At 37.0% G+C, this 12304-nt stretch overlaps 1 protein-coding gene across 2 annotated transcripts; it reads left to right on the plus strand.

Moving 5' to 3' along the window:
- The first annotated feature begins 277 nt into the window (after positions 1–277).
- LOC126827413 (glyceraldehyde-3-phosphate dehydrogenase) lies at positions 278–11802 on the plus strand. Of its 2 annotated transcripts, XM_050556725.2 has the most exons (10): positions 278–388; positions 3215–3256; positions 4302–4398; positions 4731–4837; positions 6004–6094; positions 6679–6933; positions 7445–7539; positions 8477–8555; positions 9960–10141; positions 11233–11802. In XM_050556725.2, the coding sequence occupies exons 2-10, from the start codon at positions 3231–3233 to the stop codon at positions 11306–11308; spliced, it is 1008 nt and encodes a 335-aa protein (XP_050412682.1). In that variant the 5' UTR covers positions 278–388; positions 3215–3230; the 3' UTR covers positions 11309–11802. The 2 variants fall into 2 exon arrangements, with proteins under 2 accessions (XP_050412682.1, XP_050412683.1); XM_050556726.2 differs by lacking the exons at positions 278–388; positions 3215–3256; positions 4302–4398; positions 4731–4837 and adding an exon at positions 5051–5058.
- The last annotated feature ends 502 nt before the right edge of the window (positions 11803–12304 follow it).

Consider the following 12304-nt stretch of genomic DNA (forward strand, 5'->3'; position numbering starts at 1 on the left):
TTGTCTAGACTTGCTGTCCAGTGAGTTTTAGCCCCGATAGCTTTGCTGGAGGTGGTTGCATTTGAGGGTCTGGCTTGCCTGTGCAAAGGCCAAGGGTTAATTTATGGTCAAAGGGAAAGCACTCCATTTTAATACTTAGAAAAAATGTTTGGGTTTATTTGTCTTGACTATATAATATAAAAGACTTTTCTAATCATTCGCTTAGTTTCAGATATGTTTCATGTGAAGATAACAAAAACCAAAATATGTACATGGTAGAAAATACACGATGACATGAATTAAAAAAAAAATGTGCGTTTGCCAGGTCCGATTCGGCTACGCATGCGCTCTCTCTTCATTACCGGTGGATTTTAGTTGAGGACGACGTGTTTAGTCAGCGAAAGCACAGGTAATGTATCGCTAAATTTATCAATATTTGGTTTGCCAACTATGGTATTTTAATGAACTTAGATTTCGCACGTCTCAGTAGCAAGCTTGTTAAATTGTTAATATCGATTAATCAAGAAAATTATACATGGGTAAATGTGACCGGTTCCAAGAAAAATTGCAAGCTCAGCTGCCATCTTCGATTAGTCGGCTTTAATACCCCAGGATGTTTTATCGAAGTTTTCGAGATCAGCAGAAAAAGATTATTAAAAACTTCTAATCCTTGACGCGAAATTGTCATTATTAATGTCAGAATATTATTAGCAAACGATCTTTTTAAACCTTGTAAAAATAATGACCTTGATTTCACCAGTTAATGTCATTGTCAAGGTCGGTGAGTGGCGTATACATCCTTCTTCTGGCGTAGCTCCAGTCTGACTGGTTTCACACTCCTTGCAGTTCTTTGATTACACCAAAGCATACATTTCCCCTGACATTTCTTCAGGAATATGATCTTGTTTTAGTTGTTGACATTTCTCATTTATTTGTTGGTTGTGTCCCTTAATGAACAATTGAAAGGACCTTGCCCTTGGAAAGTACTAAGGACAATTCAAATTAAGTACTTATTTTTCATCACTAATGACACTTAATTCTTACAAAACATTGGAAGAGAATTTATAGGCTTTTTTATCGACTTGCCAAATCGATTTGAATTTAGTGGAGATGTCATGTGACAGTATAGTCGATTTCGAGGTACTTTGGCGAGTTCGTTAAATGCTCCGATTAGCTGTAAACAATTGTTGTGGCTGGACACAGTTGAAAAAAACATGTGATCACCCGGTCAAATCGCACCCTGAAGTGATTTGGCGATTTGATGTAATCGCTTCGGAAATTGGTGTCGATAAATTCGTTGATTAGGGTAACCAATTTGAATTAGATGGACGTTAAAGATGAAAATTTGATTGAATGCAAATCACTTTGGCTATTCAGTGGTCGATAAAAACGCCTTATATATAGTAACTAGGATGCATGGTGAGGCCAAATATAGGCCCAATTAAAGTTGGCCCTTCAATGAATGCTGAACCTCATGCAGTCAATGACAATTTCTGTGAGAAAGCCTTAAAGCTAAACTATGCATTCTCACTAGTGCAGTAGTAGCTTGTATTGGCCTATAGATAAAAATCAGTGCAGATAGTCCATCAAACAATAACTCTAGTGTTACTGAATTACAGATAACAATTTTAGAAAATTACATTGTTTATTTTTCTTTTGTTCAGACCGGCATTATCTGAAGCTGGCACAGTCATTTTTTTTTTTCTCCACGTTTACCCGGTTGTTAAAATATTCGTTGATTTGTCACACTCAAGATCTTTTGAATTTGGATTTTTTCCCCCTAGATGCTGTCTTCTTAATGTTTTGTTTCCAATAGTGGTTGATACATGTGGAACGGATAAATAGTTTTGATGGCTTGCAGTCCTGGAAATAACGGTTTTAGAAGTACATGTACCAGACAAAATGTCGATGCCTGACATTTTCAACTTAGTGCCAGACATGTATTAATAATATCAATAAAAAAGACAAATCAGAATCAGTGCCGACAGACACCAGAGGTTTTGTGCCTGACAAAGCCTGAATCTGTGCCTTATTTCCAGGCTTGGGCTTGATTATTTCTTGCTATGTATCAACTACAGTTGATGCCCATCCCATGTTCTCCTGTACCCTGATCATAAATCTGTAAAGTAATGTTAAAAATTATGATAAATACTGATGGCTCTATAGGTTGTTCAACCATTTTAATGAGGTGTTTTTCAAGCATGGCCACTATGAAGGACAGATCTTTTGAGTTAAACCATTGGAAAGGGAAATAATGCAGTCTAATGGTGTTTGAAGTTTAGAAATCTGATTAATATTCATTCAGAAATAGTGATAATATGTATGGGTACATTTTCATAACTTATTCATACATGTCTGATGAATTTCTTTATGAAACTTGCATTAGATCGTTGATGTTAATTTAGCTAACACAGTGGTAAATCAAGTTTAATGAAAGAGCTTGATGCAATGTTATTTGATTATTACAAAGAATAGTTAAATGGGTGTGGGCTTGAAGGTTGTATAAAGGCTTGGTTACACTGACTGGTTGAATATTGTTCTACATGTACATACATGTATATATACAGTTAGTGGACTGGGATAATAGTTATAGGTTTGTTTGAAGTATTGGAATATCTACATGTAACTTGTGAAGCATGACATTTTTTTTTTTTCATGACATTAAGTTTCTGGATCTTCCCTTCATTGTTAGTATTGTTACTGAATATTTGAGAGAGATAAAAAAAAAATATGTTTTAGCTCTTTATCTTACTACGTTTATGAATTTCTCATTCAGCTTTCTGTTCTCAACACAGCATATTATAAAAAAAAATCAGTTTGTTTTAGGCTGTGATAGTTACTTGTACATGTACATTGTACCTGTATTTTTGTTATGAATGTGACCCTATGATCGTAGAAGGTCTAGACATACCAAGGTCAAGGTTACCTACTATCATAAACTCCAATATTATCTCATTTGGTATTCTCATTGTAATTTTGTAATTAGCAGAGGTGATGAACTGACCTTGACCTCTTTGAGAGTGCATGCAGAATGCCAAGTTAGGTGAAGGCAGGTGGGCCAGGTACTATAGGTGATAGTAAGCTTACTAATAGAAGGTGATCTAGTGAAGTGAGCATCATGCTAGTGTGCTTCACATGTAGGTTAATTGAAAGTCCATCTGTCTTGTCTTTACCCTTAAACATTGGCTACATTTAGCTTCATATTTATAATTTGCATACAATTCTAATTTTTCAGAAATTAAAGCCTAAAAATGACTCTTAAAATTGGAATCAATGGGTAAGTTTCTAATTAGTGTTTTTCTTATTAATAAAAACATCAGTTACTTCAAAACTTGGGTGTAAAACTGCAACATTTTAACCGATTGATTGATATTTGATTGATATATCTGCTGTACGAGGAACAGGTGTTGGCTTGTTAACATGGTGGTCCCATGTGTTCATTCCCAGTCTTTTCTTGGAAAGTTCATTGGGTTTTTTCCGGCACAGTTTCTCCTTGTCACTGGTGAGGACAGGGAACCTAGCAACAGACTGTAAAGTCGCTTGATTGGTACGAAAACGAAGGTCTCGCACACAGTGTCACGCGTCTAATGAGAACCTTCATGGTTGGAATTAAATAATGAGTCAACTGAAATGAAATGGGCTTTAACATCCTACTGTTCTGCTCCAACTGGGCTAATGAAGATAGGCATACACTTTACAGTGTGTTATGAGGGGTATTTTGCTCAGGCAGTGGCTCTACGACTTATTCTTATATCAAATTCCATCTGAACGACTTCTGTCCTGTACATGAATAGAAGGCAGCATGCCATTGTATAGTGCATGCCCTTCTTGATTAGCCATGCCATTGCATAGCGCATGCCTTTTTTCATTAGCCTGTTCTATTTCAGAAAATTTAAAACCCCATTTCATGACCATGCTTCCCCAATATGCTTGCTTTATTTTATCGGGAGGTTGATGGCTGAATGGTTTGTGTGTGCGCGTTGTATCATAATGTATGTCATTGAGTCAACTGGTTGGTTTCCATTCCCCAGTTGTAGTGAAAAGGAATAGGGTTGCCTGTCCAACCCCATGCATTTTCTCCAGTTTCCTCCCACTGCTAAAGACCCCTATGCGTGCAAGCAAATGATGGAAATAAAATTGAACCATGTTAGTCCCGAAATGACCTAGTTTGTGTTAAGTGGACGTTTAACCCCATATCTCTCGATTTCTTTATTGTTTTATCAGTGGCTCTTATCCAGATTTGGAAGAAAAGTTAAACCATATTTAATGACCATGCTTAATTCCCCAATAATGCTTACTTATTATTTCTTGGTTTTATCCAGATTTGGAAGAATTGGACGTTTGGTGATGAGAGCGGCCATTGACAATAATGTCGAGGTTGTTGCAGTCAACGATCCATTTATCGAACTTGACTACATGGTAAGTTCTGGCTATATTTTATTATTATAACGGTAAAATCATCTTTAAAAAGGCTGTGGGGGGCGAGTGTTTGAATCGTTAGATCATAAAGTGTGTTGCTGTGGTTTTGATTCCCCTCTTGTACTTGACAAGGAGTATGGTTTCACCGGGTCCACCGGCTTCCTCCCATACATAAAGACCACTCCCTATGCAATAGTGAATTATTGAAGTAAAATTGAACCATGTGTTAGTCCCGAAATGATCTAGTTTGTGGTGAATGGACGTTAAACCCTATCGCATCTGGTGTAGATGTTCGTTAGATAATTTTTTTTTATATATATTCTATTTTAAAGGTATACATGTTCCAATATGATTCTACACATGGCAGATTTAAGGGAGACGTGAAAGCTCAAGATGGTAAACTGGTAATAAATGGAAAAGCCATTACTGTTCACATGCTGTAAGTTACATGTTATAAGTTATCAGAATATTATAACATCACTGTTCACATGCTGTGAGTTATCAGAGTATTATAACATCGCTGTTCACATGTTGTGAGTTATCAGAGTATTATAACATTGCTGTTCACATGTTAGAATTTATCAGAGTACCGGTAATCTAACATTGCTGTTCACATGTTGTGAGTTATTTGAGTAATTATACCATCGCTGTTCACATGCTGTAAGTTGTCAGAGTAATAACATCACATGTTGAGTTATCAGAGTAATAACATCGCATGTTGTGAGTTATCAGAGTAATAACATCACATGTTGTGAGATATCAGAGTAATAACATCGCATGTTGTGAGTTATCAGAGTAATAACATCACATGTTGTGAGTTATCAGAGTAATAACATCACATGTTGTGAGTTATCAGAGTAATAACATCACATGTTGTGAGTTAACCAGAGTAATTGTATACTAGTGTTGTGAGTTATCAGAGTAATAACATCACATGTTGTGAGTTAACCAGAGTAATTGTATACTAAACATTATGTTAGGGCAGAACTAGAAGGCAAACAAATTCTAATGATTTCTGATAATTACTGAATGGGCTGTACATGTAATCAGATTAAAGTGTGTTGGGTATATTTTCATTACTGGCAAAACAAAGAATATATGCGACAACCCATGTTGACTGCTCGGACAACTTAGCAATCTGATTAAAACACAGATCCTATTTCGTTTCGTTTTTTTATGGTTCAAAATTTCGTTTTACTTGTCTTTACTACACTAGGATCTGGAAGAGTTGTTATATTACCGGCGTTTTGGTTGAAGTGAGGGATAAGCCAATCTGTTACAGTGACTTCTTGGCGTGCCAAGCACGGAATTGTTGATAAACCACTAGAAACGTCAACACTGATTGATTAATTAATGTCTGACGCCATATGGTCAAAAGCCGCTCGTACAGCCCCTGGAATGACCTTCAAGTACAACTTGTCAGATCTTCATGTAGTAGAGGCCATCAATAGTATAAAGAAACGAAATGAAATATAGATCTGTATTTTAATCAGATTGGCAACTTGGCTGCTTTAGGCATATGTTTCATTGCCTGGCAAACTATCGTTCATTATCAAAATCCTACATAATGCATCTTTAAACTATGTTAATTATATGATGTTTCAGCCGTGATCCATCTGAAATCCCCTGGGGAGCATCTGGTGCTGACTATGTCGTAGAATCAACTGGTGTTTTCACGACAACAGACAAAGCTGGAGTAAGTTTTTAATTGAAAGTTCGAAGTCACAGTGACTGAGCGAGTAATATGTTCGCTCCTAACCTAAAGGGATCGTGTTGATCCCAGAGTTGGCCAAAAAAATTTCATCTGGATTTTCCTGCGTGGTTCCTCCTTGCCAATGAAGGCCTTCATGCAACAAATAAAACTGAGGTAGCATTTACACATTGGCATGTATGTGAAAGAATCCTTGGCAGTTGGAATTCGATATAAGAGTTGGCCGGAGTGCACTGTCCAGACAAATTTCCCTCATAGCACACTGTATAGCATGTGCCCATCTTCATTAGCCCAGTCTGAGCAGAACAGTAGGATGTTAAACCCCATTTTCGGGTCAAGTGGGACTGGGTGGCAGAATGGTTTTATGTGTACATGACAAGGAGTAGCATATCCTGTCTAATTTCAAGGGTTTGGGATTCTTTGGGTCCTCCGATTTTCTCCACTACCAAAGAACCTTTCATAAAGGTGAATTATTGAAATGTAATTGTACCATGTGTTAGTCCTAAAATGATCTTTTTTTTTAAAGAAATCAATTGGCACAATTGTTTATATTTCAAATATTTTTTCAGGCTCATTTCAAAGGCGGAGCCAAGAAAGTCGTCATTTCTGCCCCCTCAGCTGATGCCCCTATGTTTGTTATGGGTGTAAACGAAGAGAAGTACGAAAAGGGTATGACAGTTGTGAGTAACGCCTCGTGTACCACCAACTGTCTAGCTCCCTTGGTTAAAGTTATTAATGATAATTTTGGTATTGAAGAAGGTTTAATGACAACCTGTCATGCCTTCACAGCTACACAGAAAATTGTAGATGGACCCAGCAACAAGGTATGTTATTATATAGAATTTAACTATAAATGTTAAAGGAAAGATATCTATGATCATATTTATGGTTATTTTTGTATCCTATAGTCTGTAATTGTAATAGTTATAGAACTGCAAACATTGAAAACAAATTTTGTTTAAACCAAATGGTTGAGAGACTTCAAAAAGACAAAACAAGGAGAACCAGTGACCTTTTATATCAAAAACTAACTCAAATTTGTTTCTATGGAAACAGAAAATTATTAAATCGGAAATTTCTAATTAATAAAAATCCATTATATTATGTTGATATGTGTACAAAGTTTCAAAACAATATCTTGAGTGGTTTTCGAGATGGACTAAAATCAAACTTCTATTCATGAGCGATTATATTCTACTCAAGAGGCTAGACGATTTTTATTTTCATGATTTTAATCGTAGGTGAAATGTTTCAATATTTGTATTTTATTGGAAAGATTAATTTTCGTGATTATAATCGTTGGTGAAATGTATGAATATTCATATTTTATTGTAGGATTGGCGAGGTGGTAGAGGAGCAGCTCAAAACATCATTCCCTCCTCAACTGGTGCAGCTAAAGCTGTAGGAAAAGTCATCCCTGAACTTAACGGGCAAGTTTCCTTTTCTTATCTATTTTTATACGCCCACATTCAAAGAGATACAAATCAAATGTTTTAAATCTCCTTGGGGGGGGGGGGGATCATGTGGCTAAGTGGGTAAGACCTGGCTCGCTAGCCTGGAGGTCGGGTGTTTGATCCCTGCATTGGCCAAGAAAGTTCACCCAGATTTTCCGGCGTGGTTCCCCCTTGTCGGTGATGCAGGATGGGGGCCTGACAAGGACAGATGTCTAGTCTTTCGGATGGGACGAAAAACCGAGGTTCTGTGTACACATTGGCATGCACGTAAAAGATCCCTTGACAGTTGGAATTTGATATAAGAGTAGGCCGCAGTGCTGCTGTCCGGGCAAAATTTCCCTCATAGCACACTGTATGGCATATGCCCGTCTTCATTAGCCCAGTTAGGAACGAAACAGTAGGACGTTAAACCCCATTTCATTTCATTTACAATATCGTGAAAATTTGAAACTGTCAAAGTAATATCAGTCAAATATGGTTCAATTCTGTTCAGTATTTACAAAGTTATATGGAATTGAAATTTCATCCCAATTAAATCCAATCCAGGACATAATCTATCGTTAGTATTTTGATTTAGTTTTCTTATAATAAATAATCCATCTGAGTACTTAATAACATGGACGGGAGGGCCTGATAAGTACAGCTGTTTAGTCCTTCAGATGGGATGTAAAACAAGGCCCTGTATTGTCGTGCACGCAGTTGGAATTCGATATGAGAGTAGGCCATAGTACCGCTGCCCAGGCCAAATGTCCCTCATACCACACTGTATGGCCTATGTCCGTCTTCATTAGACCAATTTAGGAGCAGAACAGTAGGATGTTAAACCCCATTTCATTTCTTATTAACGTTGATTGAGTCGTGAGAAAATTGAAATCGTGCATAGTTTAATTATTTATAAATTTTGTTTTTATAGTAAATTAACTGGTATGGCTTTCCGAGTACCCGTACCTGATGTTTCAGTTGTTGATTTAACTGTTCGTCTGAAGAAACCCGTAAGTCACATTATTGTTTGCTTTTTAAAAAGTTTCTTTTAGAAAGGTAGATATGGATCTTACGGACATGTTTTTGTCGTCTACAATTGCTTGTGGACGCTGTAGCTGCTAAAATTAATACCCGATTGACTTTAAATTTGTGCACAGTGTTTAAGGTCATCAGGCGAGGGGGGGGGGGGTAGCCGAATGGTTAGCGCATGCATTCTGTATCATAAGACCTGCCATTGAGTCAACTGGTGTGGTTTTGAATCCCTGGTTGTACGTGACAAGGATTATGGTTGCCTGTCCAAGCGTAGTCTATGCGCAAGCAAATTATTGAAATAAAATTGAACCATGTGTTAGTCCCGAAATAACCTAGTTTGTGTCGAGTGGAGTTAAGCCCCATTTCTCTCTCTCTTGTTGTAGAAAGATAGATATGTCTTGCAGAAGTGTTTTAATATGCACACATTGAAATGTGGTCATATTTTGCTGTCCCCCCTGTCCGTTCATCGTCTACAATTGCTTGTGGACACTCTAGCGGCTATAATTAATACTCGATTGACTTAAAATTAGTGCACATTGTTTAAGGTCATTAGACGAAGAAGGCTTTCGACTTTCAATGCATTTCCAAATTACTGCAAGAGTTATGGCCCTGGATCACTTTGAAAAATATAGTGGCCTCTGGTCATTGTTAAGTGTCAATCTGTTACGGGAAAATACCTGCAGGAGAAACACACCACGATGACAAACCCACAGGAATACAAGCTTGCAAGTACTAAACAATTAAAGTACTATTAAATCTTGGGGATCTGGGTTTGACTGTAAGCATCCTGTAGTGTTAGTCATCACTCAATGAAAACCAAGGGAGACAATCATCCACAAGTACAAAACCCGAAAAAAGGGAGTATTTTTCAGGGGGTTGGGATTGCCTAGTGATCTAGAGTACCGCGCTTCGATCTCTAGCTGGTCGGTCACCTGGCTTGTGGTTGTGGTTTCAATCCCTGGTGTGAGCGTATGTGGCTTGGCCTACTCCGGTTTCCTCCCACAGGAGAGACCCCTGCAAGATAATAAAATGAAAAATAAGACTTGTCTACGATATCACCTTCGGTGGAAGCGGACGTTAAACACCAAGAACAACAACAAGTATTTTTCAAATATCGTTTGTCCGGTTTCCTCCGACTGCTAAAGACCTCTACGCGCAAGCAAATTGGGGAAATAAAATTGAACCATATGTTAGTCCCGAAATGACCTAGTTTGTGTCGAGTGGACGTTAAACCCCATTTCTCTCTCTCTCAAATATCGTTTGAATGTTTTGTACATGCTGCCATTTTCTACGAAAGTATAAATATACAACAACCTTTTATAGACTGCCCTGACGACTTAGCTGCCTAGCAACCTATCTATAAATTTGATTTCTATTTTCAGGCACCCTATGATAGTATTAAAGCCACAATTAAGGCTGCATCTGAAGGAAAAATGAAAGGCATTCTGGGATACACAGAAGATCAGGTTGTATCTCAAGATTTCTGTGGCGATCCCCGAAGCAGCATTTTTGATGCCAAGGCCGGTATTGCTCTGAACGATACCTTCGTTAAACTTGTTACTTGGTAAATAATTTAACTGAATATGCGCAATGGCCCAAGGAAGAAACCTGCGAAGTTTCATGTCATTAAAGTTGAATTAAAATGAGCCGTGTAAACTGTTTTTATTTGGGTTACAGGAATGAATCAGGAAATGTACCATAGGCTCCATTATCCGGTACACAGTCCGATAGATGTCTTGAAATGTCATAGTTATGAGAAGTGATCCTTAAAAAAAAAAAAAATATGAACTTCTGTCCCTTATCAGATTTTTAGGAATGATTGTCTGAATACCAGGTCCAAAGTTCACAAAGCATTCTCAGACTTCAGTTAAGAATTGTCCGCCTTAATTGAACTAAAATATTCTCCTTCATAAAACTTTTGTTGTTTTAATGTATTAAATAATCAATAAGAAACTACATGCAAAGTTGAGTGTTTCTGGATCAAAGATGTCTCTTATAAACAGTGATTGAAAGTTGACTAAATTCTTAAAGGAGCTAAATTGCTAATATTTGGGACCTAGAAATTGACCTAAATGGGTCGCAACGCATATAATAATGTAATCTGGTTGTATATAAACTGATTTACATTCAATTGTTTCCGTTTTGACTCTTTATTTCAAATCACTTATGTCAAGCGAAATACGGCATGAGTCTCAACCGAATAGCAATTTCTAGCATCTGGTTATTCCAGTCTATTGCTCATGCTCTCCAGATAAGATATGGCGTCACCGTTTGACATGGGATGTGGAATATGTCTAGCCTCTTTCTTTCTGGTCACTTATTACAAATGAGGCTGAAACACACTATGTACCAATGGTAAAATGTTTATTTTGTCTTAAATATTGGATATCAGAAGCCTACCTTTTCCCGGTAAGATCACAACATCAGTGTTGATATGAATTGACAAATAATTCGTGTTTTCAACGTGTAAGACTTTGGATGATATTGAGTTAGAGACTTAGCTACTTTAAGTCTGAGTTAGAGACTTAGCTACTTTAAGTCTGAGAATGCTTTGTGAACTCAGGGCCACATTTACTATTGTATGGCCTAAAAACAAGGACAAATTGAAATTTAATGACTAATTAAATGAATTATTTAATTGATGTTTATTTACAGGTATGATAATGAATATGGTTACAGCAACCGAGTTATTGAACTCCTCCAACATATGTTTAAAGTTGATAACAGTTAATAACTTATTTATAGATCGTTTGCTAGTGCTTTCTAACGTGTCATATTATTATAAAACGGGGGCATTACAGTAATACACCCGATAGCAACTTACTGAGATTTCATAATTTTACCCAAACAATTCATATTATTGATGTTACGTGTTCAAAACATAATTTTACCTGAACAATGTAAATTATTGATGTTAGGTGTTCGAAACATTACTTTACCCGAACAATTCAAATTATTGATGTAAGGGTTTTCGAAATATAATTTATAATGATTGGAAAATAACTACAACAAACCTTGGAGTGATTTAAATGTTATGTTTTTTTTTGTTATTGTTAACTTAAGTCTTGTCAGGAATAGTATTTTCTGTCTTTTAAACACCCATTTAGTAAATTAATTGTTATTGGGATTTTCACCTTTTAAAGAATTTAGAAATCCATTGTATTCTTCACCTAAAAGTCTGTAGTTTCTTGGATTAACGATAATAATAAAACAAACAGGTACAGATTTCTCTTTTTAATTTATTTTTGAAAGAGATAAGGGAGATAGGGAGGGAGAGAGGGAAAAAGGGTTTAATGTCCACTCAACACAAACTAGGTAATTTCGGGACTAACATATTCAATTTTATATATATTTATCAATAATTTGCTTGCGTGTAGGGAGGGGGGATCATGGTGGCTAAGTCGCTGGCTCGCTAGCCTGGAGGTCGGGTGTTCGATCCCTGCATTGGCCGATAAAGTTCATCCAGATTTTCCGGTGTGGTTTTCACTTGTCAGTGATGTAGGACTGAGGGCCCAACAAGGACAGTTGTCTAGTCGTTCGGATGTGACGAAAAACAAGGTCCAGTGTACACATTGGCGTGCACGTAAAAGATCCTTTGACAGTTGGAATTCGATCTAAGAGTAAGCCGTAGTGCCACTGTCCAGGGAAAATTTCCCTCATAGCACACTGTATGACGTATGCCTGTCTTCATTAGCCCAGTTCAGAGCAAAACGGTAGGACGTTAAAC

Source organism: Patella vulgata, chromosome 7 (assembly GCF_932274485.2).
Source record: "Patella vulgata chromosome 7, xgPatVulg1.2, whole genome shotgun sequence".
Taxonomy (NCBI): domain Eukaryota; kingdom Metazoa; phylum Mollusca; class Gastropoda; family Patellidae; genus Patella; species Patella vulgata.

Excerpts from the sequence above, each read along its gene's own strand:
- LOC126827413 (XM_050556725.2), top strand. The coding sequence starts at position 3,231 with ATGACTCTTAAAATTGGAATCAATGG. Across the intron at positions 4,399-4,730 it reads TTATCGAACTTGACTACATG|GTATACATGTTCCAATATGA; the intron begins GTAAGTTCTGGC and ends TCTATTTTAAAG. Across the intron at positions 6,095-6,678 it reads CGACAACAGACAAAGCTGGA|GCTCATTTCAAAGGCGGAGC; the intron begins GTAAGTTTTTAA and ends ATATTTTTTCAG.